The sequence below is a fragment of the Anguilla anguilla genome, chromosome 12 (genome assembly GCF_013347855.1).
Source record: "Anguilla anguilla isolate fAngAng1 chromosome 12, fAngAng1.pri, whole genome shotgun sequence".
Classification (NCBI taxonomy): domain Eukaryota; kingdom Metazoa; phylum Chordata; class Actinopteri; order Anguilliformes; family Anguillidae; genus Anguilla; species Anguilla anguilla.
Window position 1 is genome coordinate 5,158,471 of NC_049212.1, and position 22,633 is coordinate 5,181,103.

At 41.0% G+C, this 22,633-nt stretch overlaps 1 protein-coding gene across 1 annotated transcript; it reads left to right on the plus strand.

The window, feature by feature from the left end:
* Positions 1 to 328: 328 nt before the first annotated feature.
* LOC118209915 (NTPase KAP family P-loop domain-containing protein 1-like) lies at positions 329 to 22,557 on the plus strand. The gene is made up of 4 exons (XM_035385640.1): positions 329 to 354; positions 1,445 to 1,542; positions 20,311 to 22,082; positions 22,348 to 22,557. Exons 1-4 carry the CDS (start codon positions 329 to 331, stop codon positions 22,555 to 22,557), a joined length of 2,106 nt encoding a protein of 701 aa, XP_035241531.1.
* Positions 22,558 to 22,633: the final 76 nt, after the last annotated feature.

Sequence of the window (22,633 nt, forward strand, 5' to 3'; positions counted from 1 at the left end):
AGCAGTGTTGGGCCTGCTGCAGGGCAATGCCATAGAGCAACAGTGCCCCCTTGTGGTATTATGGTATTACTGGTACTCAGCAGGCGTGGAGCAGATTCCACTTGAGCCGAATGGAACATTATATGAGAGGATCACCTTTGGTAATATTTTACAAAGAACAAAACTCAATTTTGTTCCCAGTAAAGACCCATTTTGCCCATTATTAGATGACCATTATATATATATATATATATATATATATATATATATATATATATAATTTCTTTTTTTCCTGAGGTATTTACGTTATTTTTTATGCATGTTTGAGACATTTCTTCATTTTTTTAAAATGGTGGTGGAGCACTCGGACATGTGGTGAAAGGTGAGCGTAGCTTTCAATACGACACACGTGGGCCTCTCATGTTATGCTCACACCATTGTGCGCTGATGCTTGGAAAGCTTGTTAAATGCCTATTTAACCTGAACCTTCAGAGACCCAGCTGAGATAACACACACACATACACACGTACACGCACACTCACCGTCACACACAGTCACATAGGTACATACATACACAGTCTCTCTCTCTCTCTCTCACACACATACACACACTCTCTTTATCTCTCGCTCTCTCTCACACACACATACACACACACACAGGCAAACGCACAATTCAACGATACAATTTCAGCTGTTGTGCCTTTTTTTTGGCGAATACAAAGATCGCTCTCTGCAAAGGTAATGCATTCCCATTTCAGAGCCAAAATGGCTTCTTCTGGAGTATCTTCTCTGATAAATCAGCTGAGGTTCATATCTGCAGTTTGCCCTATGGGCAGCCGTTGGCATTGCACTACTGCGGGTGGAGCTGTAAGGAAACTTTCTCCATGCAGAGAGCTGCCACACGCTTAAGCTGCAGTGTGTGGTGTCCTTACGTACTCGAGTAAGCAGTTATTATTATTATTACAGGCATTTAGCAGACGCTCTTATCCAGAGCGATTTACATTGTATCCAGTTATACAGGTGGATATATACTGGAGCAATGCATGTTAAGTATCTTGCTCAAGGGTACAACAGCAGTGTCCTACCGAGGAATCGAACCTGCAAGATTTAGGTTACAAGCCATTATACGGATCCATTCATAACAATCAGTTCCATTTACTGAACTGAACTGAGGTTCAGGTAATGGAAAAAAAAGAAAAGAAATGGTTGGTGCCGCCATCTTCTCCACTAATTATTGTGTTCAGGTAGCCTCGCTCTCCCATCACTTTTTCATTTTTTGTTTTTAAAATCAAATTACATTGCCTTTGTAGTTATTATTTGGTGTAGCGAGCCTCCAGAAAGCGTGACACTGCAAACGGTCACTCTGCGTGCCCGCTAACCGGCTATTATGCGCATTTGCATTTAAATGAGACTCAGAAACACTCGGAGTCTGTAATGGGTTTCCTCTCCCATCTGTCCGGCGCAGCGGCGGAGATCAGGGCTCTGACAGCATCGACTGCGAAGAGTCACGCGTAAATGCCCCGCCTACCTGTCCCGCCCACCTGTCCCGCCCACCTGCCGCAGGTAGAGCTGACAGGCCAGCAGGTCCTCAGGCACTCGTTTACATGAGGGAGACAGGTTACAGGCGCATTTAATGAGGATTACACAGCATGCTTGTTCTGTGGAAGTGATGTGACTGACAGCCAATATTCATACAGAACACCCGTTTCTGTGTTGTTGTTTTTCCGTCTCATGCAAAGCCATGCCTGGTGCTGAGCTGGCTCTCTCGAAGTCTGTCAGAGGAGCAGGGAGTTTTATATCTTTATTCTGCTCGTTTGTCTCTGCCCATCGTGGAGCTGTCTGTAGTGCCTCCTCAGAGCCAGAGTCATGGAGGTGAAATGTGTCCAGTTCACCGATGCACTTGCACACTAAGCCAGGGACTACTTTCCATGTCCCAGGCAAACGCTGTAGAACTTGGGGCCTTATTGACTATTGGACCAGAGGCGCATGTCTCACAGTGGTGCATTGTGGGAAAAGATAATTGAACAGTACAAAAGGGAAACCTGGACATAAGCCTACCCCTATGCTTGACAGGATGAAGGCGGTGGCCTATCAGATGTCATAGCCAAAGCCTGCAAGGCCTCAGCTCACCTGTTAGGAGGCTTTATAAACTGAGTTAGCTGGGCTGTATGCAGAGGCATCCAGCTGGAAAGCTTCAAACTGAAAGGAGTCCAGGCATTCCCATTCCATATGCACGCGTGGTTTGTGTAAACTAGCACAGCACACCACAAGCATCAGCTACCCATAAGACACTTCAGGATTTCTATTTAAACTAATAGGTGTGCTAACAGTTGTGATTTTAAGGTCTATTTCTTATATAGATTCAATAGATATAGTGGTAAAAATATACAATATGCAACCAACCTCAACCATGTGCACATATTAACCTTCATATGATATCAAATCAATCACAGTACAATGAAATGTTTTAAATGTAATTGCTAGAGTTAAATTGCATAGATTAATTACATTCTAGAATTATATTTTAGATGGGTACATGTTTTTTTTTTTTAGAAAGTTTTATTTGTATAAACAACATCAATGTTGTACAAATACAATGACTAATCAACTTTAACAGCTAATACTGTAGTCCAGGTGGAGGAAGCCTGAGTGTGTGAGGGAATTTTGGCCAAGCTCTCTCAGAAGTAATAAACTAACTTTGGAAACTAGCGGGGCGTAACAAATTATGATTTGCAAGTAATTTCAGTGCTTCATGTAAACATCAATGATATACAGTAATATGCATAGTGGTAGGACATACAGTAATATGCAATTTGGACATTCAACTTCATTGTGCTGACTGACTTCCCCTTTGCAGAACAAAAAAATTACTGGATATTTAATATTTTTGCATTGTAACCTTTTCTCATCTCCTTTGGTATCTAACACAATGAAAGTTTGTCTTTAACTGTGACTTCCACTTAAATACACTTGAAGTCCTGCTCACGCAGGCATGAGCTGGAGGAATAAAATGAATGTGCAGCCCAACGGGCAGACTTGTGGGCACCTAATCGACTAGTGAGGACCGCTGGCACGTGAGACACCGTGGTCCTGGCCAGCTGAACCCCTCCCGTTCCTGAGTGATGCGATAGCCAACCATGCGCTGCCCTGCTAGGCTGCCTGCCAGTAGGGCCTGGCTCAGTCCCCATTCAGTAAACGACCACTGGGACCATCCGTGCTTTAACCAGGTGAGCTTGCCAGTAGACTGTGGCTGGAATATTGCTTTGCTTTTGATGCATGTTGCAGTGATAATTGTCCCTGTGCCAATGGACCTTTGCCAGGCCTCCTTTGACGTCTGGATGGATGGAAGCATTGTCTTATTAGGTCATTCAAAAGTTAATTTACAAGCCTTTCTCTTTCATGTCCTCAGTTGAATACTTTCATATCGCACATTCTGGGCAGGTTCCTCCAGAGGAAAGAAAAAACATCCATCAATGCAGATGTGTGATTTACTGAGACCTTCCATCCAATTAAAGACCAGATACCTCACTGCAGAAGGAAAAAGTCTGGAGCACATGAATGCAAAATAACCGCTTTAATGGTGCAAAATAAAACTCACATTTTGCATCATTAAAGGGGTTATTTTACATCCGTGTGCTTCAGACTTGTTCCTTCTGCTATTGTATATATTATAAGGGGTGACTCCTTTTTGGAATTCCTAACCTGATATCTCATGTTGGTTGCAACTTTACCCGCTCGAGAGGCACACAAACTTTCTGTGTAAATGTGATCCACACCTGAAACTCTGAGGTACAGAGGGATCTGAAACCCTCCCACAGGGCCTAGCTATCCCACATGCAAGGACGCCCATGCAGACAGGTGCCCCCACAGACAGGTGCCCCCGGGGGTTCGGACTCTCCCGGCACTGGCGTGGTGCTCCAGGTCAGGCTGAGCCCAGAGTAGCGTGCCCCTAAAGTTGACTAAAGCCCCACATTATTCTTCCTTCCTTTAATAGGATGCTCTGAAAGTGCCTCGGAGCTTCCATATGAGACCCAACAGACTCTTCCTGTGTGTTTGGAATGGTTGCAGCTAAAATAGTTATTTTGAGAGAGTGGAAATCAACTTCCTCCCCTCGCTTTAGGAAATGGCTCAATGATATGGTTTGCTGAGTATATTTGGAGGGGATAAGATATTCCACATCTAACACCTACTCAAAAGATTTGTAAGGATTTGGGGACCCTTAATTGATTGTATCAAAAGCCAGGCTACCATTCAAGGTCTGTACATGTGAGTGAATGTACATGTGTTTGGTGGTATCTTAGTGTATGCACTCAAACACACATTTATTTTATTTGTTTGTAATACATTTGTGTCTTTTGGTCGTCCCCTGACTGTATCTGGTTTTATTTCATCTCTAGATAACTTTAAAACATCATGTACTGCAGGCATGGACATTCAATGATCGTTGATACTGTATTTCGTTTTCCCTTGTAAATCTGGCAGTTCTTTTTATTTCTATATGTGCATGTTTGTCCTCAAAATTTGGATGGTTATAGGATGTCATGCTTTGATGAACATTTATCATGTAAGGAGAATGTGCCAGTAAGATGAATTATGTTGTTTTTTTTTGTTTGTTTTTTGCTATGTTTCCTCCCTTTAATAGGTTTTAGATTTGTTAACCGTAATATATATCCAGTATTGCTTGTTACTCCTGTCCCTGTGTATGCTCATGTGAATGTGTTGCTTGCGTTGGATGTGTTGTTTACCAGTGTTTCTGAGTTCAGAGAGGTGGTGATGCATGCAAACCACACAATAAACTTGAGGTACCAACCAAACCAGGCCTGTAAATCTCTGCGGGGACCTCCCGTCAGTGGGTGTTGGACGCTCTGCAAATGCAGTGGTTTTCTCAATATCACACTGCGCCCCACTGCCACAGACAGTGTAACGCTGCTGCTTAAAGAAATTACACCTCAAGTTCAATATCAAGTTAGCGGGATGGAGCTCCGATGGCGTGCTAGAGTCATTGGCGTCCAGCTGAGAAAATGACGATGTCATCGATATGCATGTAACAGTCAATTCCCTTCAGATCTCCTACTGTTCTTCTCTGTTAGCATTTGAAGTGTGCCAAACCCATATAGCATTACCTTAAATCTGAATAGTCAAAGGGTAAGAAGTAAGAAGCCCCATGTAATGACTCCAGGATGTCATTTTGAGATCAGTCTAATTTTTGAGACAAAGTAGAGACCAATGTCAAACTAGTCCACAGTGTTGGAGCTATGGATATTCTGTTGAAACTGTTCTTTAGGACTGGTTTCAATGACCAGGAAATTATTTCTCTTAGCCCATGGGCACAGAATTATTAGCATACAGACTTTGAAGAAACAAACATTGTGGCGTGTTGTATTTGTAAGTGTTTCATTAGATTACCTCCCTGACACTCAACAGCTTTTTGGCATAAAGTGCATTTTGTTTTATTTTCATCTGCTTTTTAAAAGTGGCCCCACACTTTCAAGCATTTTAACCTGTCTGATATGACTGGATTGCACAGAACATAAACAGACAATGAATTTGATGGCATATTAGAATGTCATTATTAGGATCAACTAGATATATTGTATTAAAGGCAACCTGTTTTTTAAGAAATCTTTTTATGGAAGACTTAGACAATCAAATTGTCTTAACTTTTAGCTCTGTTAGAATGAATTAAAGTGGATGTAATGAATAAATTATGTGGCCTAAATACTGAAACTGCACTGTTTGTCCAAGAACCTACTGGTATGTTGGTTCTGACCAATCAGGAACCGGTAGAAATGAAACTCTTGATACCCATCCCTAACACTGTGTGGATGCTACAACTGGCATTATGCCTCTGTTAATCTGTTTTTGTCATAAATAAATATATAAATAAAATTATTTTGGATCACAAAGACAAAACACCAAAAGCCCTCATCCATTTTTGTCAATCTGTTCCCAAGCTTATGACTTCACTAAATAAATATATAAATCAATACTTTCATTCAATTTTAACTGATAAAGATTGGTCACATGCATACGATGCTTTTGGCTGTTTGACCCTACAGTCAAAATGATTGCTTTTACTCAAGCTCAAAAGTCTTAAATGCACCTCAGAGCATAATTCTATTACTCTGGAATTGCCCTTATCCAAAGTCTCTCAAGCACCGATTAGTGGGTTTCACCACAGCAATTTTCCTACTTTTGGCTGTTAAATGCTCATTTGGCAGGGAAAGCACAGAAAAAAGTTTTTTTTACTCACTTTTAAAATGAGATTCTGCATCTCTGCCTTCTCTGCCTTCCAACAGCTGCTTGTTTGACTAATCAAAACCCATAAATATACAGTAAGCCATGAGCTCAGTGTTTTAAACAGGCCCCAATAACAAGAATGTTTCACACTACTTCACAAAATTCACCACATCTGGTTTCTCTTGATTCAACCAATTTCTGAAATGCAAGCCTGATGGGAGGTAAAATACACCTAGTGCGCTAGATCTGAGACATTATTAAAGTGGGTGATATAACAGCATAGGGGGAGTGCGAGGGGACACAGTTGTACATTTTATTTTAGTCACCTCTTTCTTCCATTTTTCATTCTGGCATAAGGTGCATTCAGCTACCGCTGGCTCTGGTTGTTTTATTGAATCCCGAATTTGTCTCTGCATTTTTTATTTATTTTATTTTATTGGGGATAAACCATGTGAGGAACTGCTCAGGAACAGAGCATAAACATTGTATTTATCTTGGCATCCTACACTCCTCCAAGAAATTGTTCATTTGAAGGTGAACTCACATCCTATGGTGGCTGTTGGGCAGGGTGGTTGGCTCCAGGTTTGTATGTTCTGCTTAGTTATGTGTGCATATCTATCGAGTCTCGTACAGGTTGTGGGATTTTCCATTGGGCTGCAACGCCTGGCGAGAATGCCATCGATGGATTGTGGAGGTGTTTTGTCCCACTTCTCATGGCAGTTAGAGATGGGGACATCAATAATGTATGCAGGGCCTGTCCTTGGTGTTTTGTTGATAGCCTAGCAAGAGGCTTGTCATTCATGAGGCCACTGATTAGCATAAAGTGAAGCCTGTTCATTTCCATGTGCATGCAGTTGGTTTGCTGTTCATAGATTGTGGTTCATTATAAAAGAAAAAATGCAAGCAAGGTGTTGATAAACATAATACTTCCTCACTACAGGATATGATGTAAGAAAACCATATCTGACAGTTGCCTTACCGTATATTCCCTGATTATGTGAACCAAACTATCACCTTTTGTCAGCACCCTTGAAAAAAACATCAGTTTGCTTGACAATCTAGTTAGAACCTTCCACTGTTCCTTGTTGTAATTAGAATACAATTTGGGGCTTCATTCATGAGTGTAATGGCAATAGCCTACTTTGTTGACTGCATGTTATGAAGTTTGGGTTCTCGTTGGCGGTAGTGCTTGGTCACATGTCTCCGGATGTGTTCGTATGACAGCAATAATAGCCTAGCCTGTTCATTAGCGCTCACTACACTCTGTTGGATCAGTGTATTTTTTCCCTCCCTACTAACTTGCCGGATCCCTGCCCTTTTGGTCTTCCAGACCCTCAGCACCTAGTGCCAGTATCTGTGCAGTGGACTCACTCATGGAGTGGCACTGGACATTTTTTTTTCCTTATAAGAGTCCTTATAAATAGTTTTGTTTTAAAGGAGAGCTGTAAGTAAAGTAACAAAGTATTTTTATGCCCTTGGGACTATGACATTATTCTGAGCTTCGAAGGACCCACATTCAAAAAAGTGTTATGTGAGTTTGCATATAAACTAAAATTGTAGCCTTACTGTGACATGTTATTCTTAAATTATTTCATCTCTACATACTAGCAGTCAAAAAATGCACCAAATTGATCAAAAACATGATATTGTCTACATTCCAAATCAACTGTACGCTCTTCCTTCTCAGGAAAGTTTCTATGACCTCCAGAGCAGCAAAGGCTATCTCCAGCCCAGTGATGTGTCAAGACAGTTCGCTGTAAGTCCAAACCCACCTGACAGAGTGGAGCTGAGAGGAGGTGCCACATCATCGAGATGACCAGCGAGAGGGAGGTGACTGCATGGAGGCCCTATCTCTTCGCCATCACACAATTGACCATGACATGGTCTTCCAGAAGATGAGGGAGACTGTTCCTTTATCGCCAGCAGATGATCCATGACTCACAGCGGATGAATGACGTGCTGCCCCAGCCTCTGAAATCAGCCAGTGATCCCAAACCTCTGTCTCTGTAGCCACACCCACCCCTCCCCACACAGAAAAGAGTGCCACACCCAGAAACATCCCGAAAACATTTTACAATAACAAATACGGGTAAAGTTGCATGAATTCGGCAAAAGCACGTAAAAAAGAGAAAGATTTCTTTCTGTGCATCATAGATATGCTTTAGCATAGTTATTTTATAATATTTTCAAGGTAAAAAGCATGCATAGTATGCCTTTAATGGCACTGCAAACTGAGACAGTTGCAAAATGTGGCCAATTTATGGTACTCGTCTGGATCTACATTGAAAGTGGCAATTGATGGCTGAGATCAGGAGTCCTGGAACTGTGAGGACTGCCAAAGGAGATTTTTATAAAAATTAGATACAGGAGACTGACATATCCAAAGTCAGGATGTGAACTGTATAAATAGGCCCCAGATCCCCACCTGAAGGACTTCACTGTTGTACCTGTTGTTGTATTCCGATAAAGTTGTGTTCATTGATTTAAAATAAGTTTTGATGCCATATTATTGTCCTTATTAATCATGGTTACAATATTGTTTTAGCTACACTAATGTGCATAGGCCAGAGGAAGACACATGTACAGCGCACACACAACAGACACAGATATTTTGGTTGCGATACAAGATCTGCCTGATTTTGAGCCAGGAAAAACCTTGATTACGCCAGACCACTCACTGTCTGGGCCAACCTGCAAGACCCCCTCTGTGCCCCCCTCCACCTCCCCCTCTCATGATAAGAAAATATTTAATAGGGAAAGAGCACAGTAAAAAATAATTTTAAGGGCAAATTAAGTTTCATCACTTTAGTTTTTGACAGTTGAAAAAAAAAAAGACATTAAATTAAAATTTTAAATAAAAACCTACATTTGGAGTTCCCTCAGCTAGGCCACTCAACATTTCTGTGTCAGTTACGGCAGAAATTATGAACACTGATGAGGTAAATGAAGAGGAACATGTCCAAGAGGATTTATAGGAACAGACTAAGCCCTGTGGAAAGGCTGACAGAGCAGCAGTTACTGTTCTGACAGAGAAGGAATATTAGGCATAGCAACACTTTTGGATCAGGATCTTGAGAAATCACTCGGTTTTGTCTGGATGCAGGTGCTTGTTGCAGTACTTTTTTCACGTGGGACCTTCCAGTCTATTCTGGCTGTGGTTTTACATATACATATGTTTACTGTATGTAGAATTATTCATAGGCTTGCAAGAGCTCTGCAGGAGCGGACAAACATTTGTCAGGTTTTCAGATTATGCCCAGCAGAATGAATTTGCTGCCAGGTTCTCTGTCTTCGCTGGATTACCCCGTGTATGTGCTGCCATAGATGGCACTTCTGAGGATTCAGGCACCCCATGCACATGAGGATGCAAATATCAACCGTGAGCACTACCATTCAATCAATATTCAATGCCCCTGCAATGTAGACTGCAGAATCACCAACATGAACATAGTGCGTACAAACACACATTCAGTAGTATGTGATTTTTTACAGAATATCCATCCATCCATCCATCCATCCATCATCTATAGCCACTTATCCTGAGCAGGGTCTCGGGGGGGTGCTGGAGCCTATCCCAGCATGCATTGGGCGAAAGGCAGATATACACCCTGAACAGGCCGCCAATCTATCGCAGGGCACACACACCATTCACTCACATATTCATACCTATGGGCAATTTAGGGTCTCCAATCGGCCTAACTGCATGTCTTTGGACTGTGGGAGGAAACCGGAGTATCTGGAGGCAATCCACGTGGACACGGGGAACATGCAAACTTCACACAGAAAGGCCCCAAGCTGAGATTCGAACGCACAACCTTCTCGCTGTGAGGCGACAGTGCTGCCCACTGCACCACCGTGCCGCCCTTTTTTTTTACAGAATAGTTCTTGGAAAATACATTTAATACTCATTAAAAAAGTAAATAAATCCATAACCCTACAGTTCTTGTGAAATTAAAATAATTTCACGTCTGAATTGAAATATTCAGAAAGCAAAACGTGACTTGAAATGGCATAGGTAACCTTTTTACACTCATCTTATAAGTGGGGTTATTTTTAAACATCACGTGTACTCTTCACAGGTTGTCATGTGGTTTTTGAGCACATGATCTTTTTAATAAGGGAGCGGACTGAATAATCTGATATCACATCAGTATCAAAAAGATGTAATTTTTCTTTTCTCAAATTAACTAATTAATCGCAGAGGGATTTTTTTTTCTTCAAACTTCTTATTACCGCATACACACAATGCAGCTCTGGACAGAACAGTCTTGTGTCCTTTTCAGACTGTTGTTGCTTTTGATTAAAACAAAGTAAATGATAGTGCAACAACTGCTGCATCACTGTTCTTGCGGAACATCTATCAATGAGCAGTAGGAACTGCTAAACTTCCACACAATGCGGAAGCTCCTTTAACATCCTGTTTCAAAGTGCTGGCTCCTGTGAACAGGTCCGAGGGCCAAGGTTCTGCCTGCACTTCTGTGAAGCGATTGATTCGGATGGTCTCTGGAGGAAACCATTAGCTCAGGCTGCCTTTGTGACTGTAGAAAGCCATTAGCGCTGAACTCTGTGTCCCGCTCTGGGCATAGCGAGAAGAACGTCTTCTGTTTCCTACTGATAATCTTCCATTCATCCCAGTGTTGGCGGATATGGACCATTGACTTACATGCGCACCCTCTTTGAAGGCAATTTTCAGACTTTATTTATTAATTTTTTTAATCAGAGCTGGGTGTCGCAGTGTAATTTCCAGTGCGGATCTCCTCTTGGGTATTTAGGGTAGAAGAGGAGAGCGGAGCGGCTCATTAGAGCTCTTTGTTCCGCCTTCTCATCCATCGCGAGGAGTCTTTTTCACCGCTCCTTTTAGCCCCAAAAGTGCAGACAAAGGCATTTAAATACGGGTCTCGGCTGGTTTGATTTAACTGTAGTGGCTTTTCTTCTGCAGCCAGAGAAGTGTGTTAGAACAGAGGAGAGGGAATGCACTACACAAATGAGTAATGCTGCCTCAACATGAAAACAGTCATCTGTTCAGGCCCTAAAATACATTTTTGTGCCTTTTTTGTGATCAACTGTTTAATTATTTCGCACATAAAAAAAGGCGTGATAACACAAAAAGGGAGAGGGGTTAATTAAACACGGAAAACATCTGCACACAATATAACTATTCTACAAATGAAAAAACGAAAAGAGGTATTCCATCAGATCCATATGGGTAAAAATATGTGTACGATCAACATAGCAGTACCAGTTTTGCAGTGCTGTAATGATATCTAGTGCCATCAATGGTATATAAAAGTCACAAATTACATTCAGATATATTTTATTTTAGCAATAGCAATGTTAATCGTATACACACAGTATATAACTATAGCAACAATGCTATAATGCTAGTAGATTTGGCATCTCTACTGAATTCGATGTACCATATACAGATATCTGATATACAATTATTCAGATATTTGATAAGCTGCATCCCAGAGTTGTATGGTTGAGGAATGGGCATTAGTAATGTGCACAACAGACAAAATAATGTTTGGAATTGAATAATCCAAAATCCCTGGTTAAGTGTGTCAGGGGTCACACGTAAAGACCGAATGGCATTTTTGGCAGCTGTTTGTGCTCCTGGAATTATTTTCTTCTCACGCACTGTAAAGGAAATTAGTATTCACCTGTTCTGATAGGCTGGTCGATACAGTGGTCTAAAAAGCTGGGGATGTTTCCAGAACATGCGCATATAGTTGGCTGTGACATCCTTGTATCTGTTACACCTGAGTTTCATTTGATCTGGCCTTAGAGGTGTGGCATGAGCTTTATGCACATGTTAATAATGTATGAGCTGATGGATCTTTAGAAGACGTGAATATGTTTTCCCAATCTACCTCAGCAGCATATGACTCCCATTCATTCCGCCGGTTCATAGTCGTCCCAAGAGTGATGCAGTCGCACGTTATCCGATTCTCACATGTGCAGCCACACTGCTGGAGGGAGTTTGGGGCCAAATCGATTCTGCTCTGGAGTGTTGCAGGAGGCTAATGTTCCACGGAACACCGTGCGCTTTGAAAGAAGATCTTGCAGGTAAATGAGAAGAAAACCAGAAGCCAGGGAGGGAGTGCTGAAACTACAGCTCCTGAAAAAAGCCACATCATTGTAAATGTCCTTTAGCTTACCAATGCCTTTATTTGCCCATGGATGATAGACAAAACATTTGAAATCAGATAAAATGTAGTACTTGTTCCAAATGGAGGAAAGATCTCAGAATTTTCTTTTATGGCCAAGGAATTGGTCATTGCATGTTTGCTCATTCAGAACGGTTTCTTCTCTTCATGGCTTCTGCCTGTAGGTGTCTTTTGGGTGCCATTCCCTTACCATATCAACTTCTTAAGGTAAATGAATGCGTCCTCACACAATTGGCAGTTGTTTGAGCATATACAAATTGACTTGGGTAACGGGGGTAGGGGTATTTTACCCTTTACTTAGATTATTTTGACAAAATATTGATTTAAATGTGCCTTTCCTTACTATGTTTCATAGTCCAAATTAAGTAAAATGAGAATTTTTATTTGTTTATTTATTTATTTATTTATTTATTTTTTGCTGAGCTGACTTCGTGCCCCCTGCCAAGCAGTGGTGCCCGACGTGTATTTGGAGGGGGCTGTCCCGCTCCTGATCCAAAGCATACCACCTCATCTCCGAAACACAGTGGAGGTAGTGTTATGGCTTGGGCATGTATGGCTGCCAGTGGAACTGGTTCACTTGCCTTTAGTGATGATGTGACTGCTGACAGCAGCAGCAGAATGAATTCTATAGTGCACAGAAACATCTTGTTCGCTCAGATCCAACATCTTATCTGCTCAGATCTAAATCAAAGAGTACATCAGCATAACCCCATGTCAGGATTCACCACGTCATTTGACAGATGGTTTACCATGTCCATTGATGGTGCTTCACATTGCAGTAGGACAGTGACCTAAAACAAACTGCTTAAATAACCAATGAGTTTTTAGAGCCAACATATGGGAAGTTCTTGACTGGCCAACTCAATCACCTGATCTGAATTCAACTGAACATGCGTTTCACTTGCTGACACTGAAGGCAAAAAGTCACTGAAACAAGCAGGAGCTGAAGATGGCTGCAGTACAGGCCTGGCAGAGCATCACCAGGGAAGATACCCAGCATCTGTTGCTGTATATGTGTCACAGTCATCAAATCCAAAGGATTTACAACCAAGTGCTAAATTTGATGACTTTATTCAAGATTATGTTAATTCGTCCAATTACTTTTGGTCCCCTAAAATGCAGGGACTGTGTACAAGAAATGGCTGCAATTCCTACCCAATGTGGATCACAGGATATCAATGTAAATACCCTTAAATTAAAGTGCTGACAGTCTGCACTTCATATCTACTTCTTTAAATCCAGTGTAGCACAGAGCCAGAAAAACAAAAATCATGTCGCCATCCAAATACTTACTGGACTGTACTGTATATAACACATAGAGCATTGCACATTTTTGCATTTCAACATCTTTAAGATCTGTTTGTTCTGTATGTCTGTTATATGTCTGAAATTTACATTTAGGAAGTCTCTCATCCAATGCAAACCTTCCTGGTGTATTCCTGGCTTCCTGGCCTTCCATCTTTGAGATCTTTTATAGAATTTTAGCCAAGTTCAAATTTCATATGTACAATGTGCAAGTACGTTGTAAATGTTTATAACTGGAGAACTAGCATCCGTGGTCAATCTAAGTGAGACAGTTCATGGGTTAAAGTAGCAGAATAAGGCCTCGCAGCCTTTTGAAAAAGCACCAAACTTCAAACCTGTGTGTGATGTCATTCAGAAAGTCACACACAGTTAAATGTCCAGTGTTAATTCAACTCTTAACGGATAACATTTGGTCCCAGTCTGCAATGTGTTGAATTAACACTAGACATTTTATTGTGCAGGCATTGATTTGGCAGCAGGTACTTGGAGCATAAGAAAGGTCTAAGGGTTTAACAGGTTGGGTAATAATGAGTTCTAGGACAGATGATTTATTTATTTATTGGTAGTCAATAGTATCCTTGTTTCTAAGTAACTGGAGCGTGCACAAAATAGCAGTAAAATACTCATGATTTTAAAAAATAAGTGATGACTAACATACAGTTAGGCATGGCAATAATCAATTTGAGTTTATTTGTTGTTGTTGTTGTTGTTTTTTCCTTCATGCTTGACAGATGTATCTCTGTTTAGCTTAAAAAAACGTAACTATACTTTTTTCTTCATGCGTACCTTCATGAAAGAGCAGTCGTTTTGGCTTCCTTTGTTGCAATGATTTGCTAATCTTGTCATCTTGGTGCAGATGAAATTTCAAAATACCATGACAGGCAATTTAAAAAAAAAATCATGATAAAGAAGTAGAAAAAAAAAAATAAGAGCAAAATTTAGGTGGTTTGTCTTCAGCTACTATTGAAGGCTTAACATTTTCATTATAGATAGTTCATGTTAGTTGGCAATCCGTGTTAAGTTCTTATGCAGTTAATTGAGTTAATGTTATCAATGTATCCACTGAGGTAACTGGTTCATCAAAATTACACAATGTATACTAGCTTTTACTTAACAGTCACAGTCTCTTTTGTAGTTTGACAGATTGGCACTTTCCTTTGTTATTGAGATTATTTCCTTTTTATTTTTTATGCACTGGCTGTTGGACAATATATAAGATTAGGAAGTATTAATATAACATGCATTGTAAAGAAATGTATGAACTTGTTTATATTTACATATGTTTATTATTTATATGCTAGTATACAATGGCAGTCTGTACTCGCCCCCAGTGGTGGAATGAGCTTCTGGAGGTCAGGGCAGCAGAAACACTGGCCGTTTTGTCACACAGACTAAGGACCGGCCCCTTCCATCTGTGCTTTGGCTCCCCCTATCTCTTTCTTTCAGTAATTACTTCAGGATTATTCTGTCATGGTTTATGGTTTTATATGGACATTAAATGCATTATTTATTTTCAGTTCATGATTTAAATTAACTTACAATTAGTAATTTATGAATGCTGTACATATAATTGCTGATGTAAGAATGGAGTAAGCCCAGTGTGGCACTGTTGTGACATTATTAATTAACACTGATGGACGCACTAAAGTTAAAGTTATCATGTTACTCTGGAAAAGGGCAGCTTCTCTAAATGTGTACATTACATTATTGTAGTGGTTTTGTTCCCCTCCCCCTTCCAAATAGTCTCAGTGGTTCATAATGCTGCACCTGGCTCCTTATATGGCCTTATAGCTTATGGTCTTTAAAGCTGCCCCGCTGCAAGAAAGGCTGTCGTACAGTGTGAGCATTAACAGTTGTCTGTAACTGCTTTTTAAGGAACGCGACCCGACAGATTTAAGTCGTAGTTCGGCATTATCTCATTCTAAATTCTGTTCAGTCCCACTAGAGCAAGCAGAAGTGGTGTCACACACGTGTCACTTACTTTTCCTCATCCTCATCCATTTTTTATGAAGTATGCGGAGCATGGACAAGCATATATTTGAACAGAGCAAGTGGGTCAAAAAGGAATTTTGAGCAATCTTTACTTCAAATAGAGTAATAAGGTAACCACGAAGGAAGACAAAGTTTTATTTGTATTTAACAAGATACAGTCAATGGCAATATTATTTATATAGTCCTGTTTTTTCATTGTACTAACCTGCAGGCAAATTATGACTTTTAAACTTTATACTTTAACTTTTATATTTTTAGTTGGACAACTGTATATATCTTGTTCTGAAATTTCAGTTTAACCTTATTAATGAAGTACTTAATTTAATTGAATGGTGAAGGAAGAGTTCAACAACGTGGTTCTCCTAACGATGCGATCAATAATTGCATAATTGCGAGAGAGAAACTTAATAAATTAAATAAATAGGCTGAATGCTTGCCTGCATAATTGCATAATTTCAGTTATATTTTGTACAAACTATATTCAGCTCTGTCATCAGTGATGTTCTCATAATACCGCCTGTGTCAGTTGCTAAGGGTGAGAAAAATGTCAAAACATTTTGTTTGAAATGTTCTGAAGTGTCCTGATGGCCTTTTCATATTCATGAGCTAAAATGTGGGAAAGTCAACTGAAGACTATCTCTGTTTGGATAATGACTGGATGCAGATGCTTTTGTTTCAGCTAGGATTTCAATAACTTTACATTACATTACAGGCATTTGGCAGATGCTCTTATCCAGAGCGACGTACAACAAAGTGTATAACCATAAACAGGAACAAGTGTGTCGAAAACCCTAGAGAGAAGTACCGTTCCAAGTGCAGGGAACAACCGCATAGTTCAACTTGGACCCTGAAAGATAAACTGGTTAATACTAACACAAACGAGAACAGCAACAACGCAGTCTATGCAGAAATACAAGCAGTAGTTAAGACGAGTGCATTAACTAAGTCACCTACGAAACAGCTACCTAGTTACAACCCTAAGCTTACAGTCAATTTAGAGATTACAGGGAGGTAGGGAGGGATGGGGAGAGGTGCAGCCTGAAGAGGTGAGTCTTCAGTTGCTTGAAGTGGGTCAGTGTCTCAGCTGTTCTGACCTCCACGGGGAGGTCATTCCACCATTGTGGGGCCAGGACAGACAGGAGACGTGTTCGGGAAGCGCAGGTGCGAAGAGGGGGAGGTGCCAGGCGTCCTGAGGTAGCGGCACGGAGGGGTCTGGATGGCATGTAGGGTTTGAAGATCTATTGGAGGTATGCTGGGGCTGATCCCTTGACTGCCTGGTATGCTAGGACCAATGTTTTAAATTTAATGCGAGCCATAACAGGCAGCCAGTGGAGGGTAGTGAGCAGGGGAGTGACGTGAGGGTGTCTGGGGAGGTTGAAGACTTTAGGTAAAATGGTCCTAAATGACCTAAAATTGATTCATTTGAACATAAACACTTCACTATGCATACTTGACATTTAATGTATTGGCAAATACATACAAAAGTAAATTCCAGAAATATTTTACAACAAAATCTGCATTTATTCAGCAAACTGGTATTGAGTGAAATTGTGTGTGCCTCCAACTAAAACCCGCCAAATTTCCTCCAGCCACAAAGCCACAAAACAAACGTTGATTACAGTTAGATCTTATCCGATCATGTTTTAAGTAGATACAAGACTGTGAAAGTCTCCCAAACGCAGGCCATGTTATTGGTTGCTACAAACGACAGCGCATAACTTAAGGAGACTGAGGAACGACTGCATTACATTACAGGCATTTAGCAGACACACTTATCCAGAGAAACATGCACAACTTTTACATTGCATCATCCATTTATGCAGCTGGATATATACTGAAGCAATGCAGGTTAAGTACCTTGCTCAAGGGTACAACGGCAGTGTCCTACCTGGGAATTGAACCTGCTGTACCCAGGAATTAAACCAGTGACCTTTAGGTTACAAGACCGTTTTCTTACCAATTATACTACGCTGTCGCCCAAGTGGTAAGTCTATTGCGGCTGCAAAAGCGGTAAGTCTCTCTTCACGTAACGTATTGTAGAAAAAATATCTCATTATGGGTTGCTAATGTTGAGGCTGTAGAGTAATTAACAGCCAGGAGGCCTGAAGTATTAACTGACAGGAGGGTAAATGAATGTGTCTTTGGGCAAGATACGTCACTTGAACTAAATTATGCGCAGCTGAATAAAAGAATGCCATGCAAGTTTGTAAGCAATATAACTTGCCCTGGCTAATGGAGGATACATGACACTTATCATTATTTAGTTTAACTAAGCATAATTAGCTGATATTCATGTCGTCTTACAGATTGGTTACACTGCCTTTTGGCGGAATCATAACAACGTGTTAGCAATCTAATTTATTCTGTGGCAAAGGTTGGTGTGTAAACAGCCCAGTGAAGACCTAAGAATGAAGGACTTAAAAATGACAACAAAAGAAAGGTGAAGGTCAAAGACTAGCGATAGTACCTTTTCAATTAAAATTAAAGGCACAGGTTAGCAAAGCTAGACTTCTCAAATTGTGCAGATCTATTATAACTGCTAAATTGTATTTGTAATGTTTCCATTGGTTTTCTGTACTGTATAAAATACCAGCCTGGCAGAGCATCACCAGAGAAGATACTGAGCACCTGGTGATGTCTATGGGTCACAGATTATAAGCAGTCATTGCATGCAAAGGATATGTGACAAAGCACTGAACATACTAAACATGACAACTATAATTTACATAAAATGTATGTGTCCAATACATTATTGTGCCTTGAAATAGGGGGGGGGGGGGGATTGGCTATGATTTCTACTAGGAGAAACCAAAGTGTATAATATAGAATAAAAGCTGAGAATGTTCACTTTAACAAGATGTGAATTGTATGATTACAGATCTATAATTGTCGAGTACAGACACAAAAAAAAGAAAAAATGTATCTTCGTCCCAAACATTGTGGAGCTAGTATCACTTGAGACAAACAACGTTCATTTTGAATATGAATTGCTTCATATATTTCAGCCATCAGGACATCACTTTTGCTAAATCTATTCTTCATTGGGTGACTTCAATATGGTCCATTAATATTGTGTCCCTCAAAACACTTCTTCACTGGTTTTCTTGCTGGGAATCCATATAAGTTGATATAAGAAAAAAATGCAAAAAGTAATAAACAAATAAACTAAAAATAAATTTTAAAAAATAAAATAAAATAAAAACACTTGAATGGTGGCGCTGACACCTTGCCGTGGTAGATTAGCTTGTGTGCCTGATATTGTGAACGATTCTAACCGGAACATTACATTAAGATTCTACCATGTTGGCTTGGTCACAATGTAGAGGCCAGACTAAGATCTGCTTAATGCTCTTTTTTTTTCAGGCCCTTGCTCAAAAGAATTCCATGTTAAGCAGTAATATGTGCATACAGAGAAATACTTGCAACAAAATTCAAATATTGAGGCTTACCTCAAATAAGTGGGGGTGGTTTAACTATACATTATAGTGTTTTATTATTTACAGTATTTGTATTTTTTATGATACTTTTCAATATTATAGGGGCTATCATAAAAGCCTGGCAATTTGCGAGTGATTGATCTAGCTTTGCACAAGTGTAAGTAACCTGTTTGTACCTGCATTGTCATGCCAATTTGCAGCACTATAAAATTGTTGGTGTGAAAATGTCACTGTACATTATCTACACACTGCACCATAAATTCAGTCCTTCTGGATTATAGCCCTACATAGATTTAATATGCCATGGCCGATCAAAAGAAACTGAAGTAATCTACGGTTGTTAACCTCCTTAGGGTAATGGTCTTTCCCCTCTCTGTCATGCAGCATTTAGGAAGCACAACGTGCAACTCCATAAATTCAACCACTCGCTGGAAAAACTGTGAAAATGGAGGGAAAGGGTAAGAAAGAAAATGTACAACCAGAAGTGGTATCTCCCTCAATCTATTCCACTCAGAAATTCACCACTTTTTTTTTTTTTTTTTTTTTTTTTTTTTTTTTTAGAATTCATTGGTTTGTTCCTTCAGGGATTGTGTCCTCTTCTTCTGTTTTAGGAGCTGCCTGTGAAGATATCTATGCATATGCCCTGTCCAGAGCACTGATAAAAATTGCCCCACCAGCCACAGTCGGTTTGTACTGTCAGTGTCAAAACCGCATTGAGACACTGCTAAAGAAAATTAAAAGTGAGTTCCACATTTAAAGATTTCCACATTTTATGATCCAGTCTAAATACTGGTCTTGGCTGAATATACTAAGAGATATTGGTATTTACTATAACTTTTGCATTTTGGTGAAGTGTGCCAGTAGTGTTTCATAACTGGATTGGCAATAAATGTCCGGTTTGCAGGTTTGAAAAACACAAGCAAGGAACTGAAGCAGCCTGAATTGCCATATATTATATTAAAAGGAGAATGGGATGAAATCTCAAATTTTTGCTCATTTGCATCTGAAAATTGAAATATATTAAAATACGCTTATAAGGTTTATGATTTGATCATCAGTTCATTTTGATTGAAAAGGCACAGTTTATTAGCATGCTTGTAACAACATAATATGAAGTATCAGTTACTGCATATGTGGCTATCTGCAAGTATTGTGGCCATCATGTTCCTCATGTTTCTACGTCTCAGTTTACATGAACAGAGAAGCAGAATGGAGGGAACAGAAGTACAAAGAGGACAGGCCCCGAACTTTCCTGCTCTCCCTGGTCGTCTTGCTCTCCATGGTCTTCTTACGCCCGGTGTGGAGCATGGAGACGGACCGGAGTCGGAAGAGGGTGAGGTGGATATTTGTACGCTTCAGTGCCTGGCACTTTGCGGGAAGCGACAGGCTGTGGGCCGGCCTGGTGATCCGCCTGTTCAAGGCCATACACGATGACTTTGGGGGACTGCCCGTCAGCTTCTACAGAGCCACCCAGCACCCGTACCCTAAGAGGTTCGAGGACCAGAGTGAAGGCAGGTGGAGGGCAAGGAAGGTGTGTGGGCTCCCACTCTGGCTTGCTGCCATGGGTGTGGCCGTCGTGTGCATGGGAATCAGTATCCTGCTCTACTTTTCGGACTTCCAAGTGAGAACGAACGGGACACTGACTGGCCTGTCGAGTCTGGAGTCCGTGGCCATCGCGACTCTCGGCCCTCCTGCCGTGGTGGTACTTCGGTTTGTCTTGAAGATCGGCAAAAATCTGCTCTACAGCCAGGGCAGCATCGTCCAAAAGAAGATGAACGAGTCAGCAGTCAGCGATCAGCTGGGATTCATGAACAAGGTGAGGAAGGAGGTGTCCATCCTCATCAATCTCATCCATTTCATGGAGGTTCTGGAGAACAGGAAGATCCGCGTCATTCTGGAGATCACTAATTTGGACCGGTGCAGCCCGGAAAAGATCATTCAGACTCTGGAGGCCATCAACATCCTTTTGACCGGGGAGAATGTCCCCTTTGTGTTGATTCTGGCTGTGGATCCAAAGGTTGTGGTGAACTGTGTGGAAAATTCATTCTTGCACCATAGGTCAACAAATAGCGGTTATGATTTTTTAAACAAGATTGTTACCCTACCTTTCTCTGTGCCTGAGATGTCTGTGAACTCAAAGCACAGGATATTTGAAACCCTTGCAAATAGTCACCTTGAGGTTTTTGCTGATGGGTTTGATGGTACAATGGCTCACCCAAGAAAGTCTGGTGAAAACAGGCATTTAAGAATGGAACTGGGACTACATGAAGGAAGCTTAGTGCCTTTCATTGGAAATTCCAGCAGTGGGTCTGAAGCAATAGATCCAGGAATTCCATGGGAACACTGGGCAAGAAAAGTGAAGGCACTGACAAATGATGCTTTACAGTTTATCAACAACAGAGGCAACCTCCACACTTACATTATGGCAGATCACATGTATATGAGGAGAATAATCAACTCAGTCAGAGTGTCCATCATCATCCTGGAGGGGATGAGGTGTGATTTGTCTTCAGGCGAAGACCTTGCAGCTTGGGTGGTTCTGGCTAACCTGTGGCCTTGTCGTCTGAGTTGGATTCTCCAGGTTGTGGAAGATGACCAGCAGAGGGCTGCTATAGATCGACCTGACAGCACGGGTGAGATTGACAACGGGAAGACTTTGTGGGAAGTCTTCAGCGAGTCCAGTGTGGAACTGCACATGCTCAGAGGTAGAGCCGAGCTACTCCTGGAGCAAGACGGGGACCCTGAACTGTTTGAAAAGTTTCTCAAGGTGGATTTCAGATTGACCGTTGGGGATGCCAACAGGTTCAGGCCCTGCACAGTCAATCTGGACCATTCCATCCAGAAGGAGATGGCCAGGCTCCGAGGCACCAACATTAGAGAGAAAATGAACTACAAAACCCATGCCCCACTGCCAATTAGGTCTCTCATCAGAATGAGTACAGAGGACATCTGCAAAGAGGTAATAACAATTTAGACTAACACTATGCTTATATTTTACACATTTCAAGGTCTTCTAAATGACAGAAATAGATTGTTGCATATATTATATGAAAGTGTATTATCCCAACTGTCATGTCATTGATGCTGGAAATAAATTTCTCATTTGGCGTGCACACTTGAATTTTCAAAACCAGTGCAACAGGAGGAACTGACATAACTGACACATACAGGTTAATCGCAAACACTGCCTGTGTTGTTTTCAATCAGTCTCCATTTGTCTCTAGATGCAAAGGCTGAACTTCCCTGAAAAATATCAGCAGCGGCTGAGGCAGAATCGACTTGATGGATCATCCCTGGCATTTGGCAATGACGGAGAGATCAAACGGGTTCTGCAGATGGCCTTGGGTGAATGGATCTCTTTCAGCTTTCGTTTCCTGGGAGCAAAGCCAAGATGCAGCCCGCACATGTCAAACCCCATGATGTCTGCACAGTAGAGAGGCCTTCCTCCCTTGCTTGGAGATAGCTGTGAAGCCTTGCTTCATTCTTAGGCTGCAGCTATTGTACGACCTC

Excerpts from the sequence above, each read along its gene's own strand:
- LOC118209915 (XM_035385640.1), top strand. The coding sequence starts at position 329 with ATGGTGGTGGAGCACTCGGACATGTG. Across the intron at positions 1,543-20,310 it reads GTCCCGCCCACCTGCCGCAG|TTTACATGAACAGAGAAGCA; the intron begins GTAGAGCTGACA and ends TCTACGTCTCAG. Across the intron at positions 22,083-22,347 it reads CAGAGGACATCTGCAAAGAG|ATGCAAAGGCTGAACTTCCC; the intron begins GTAATAACAATT and ends ATTTGTCTCTAG.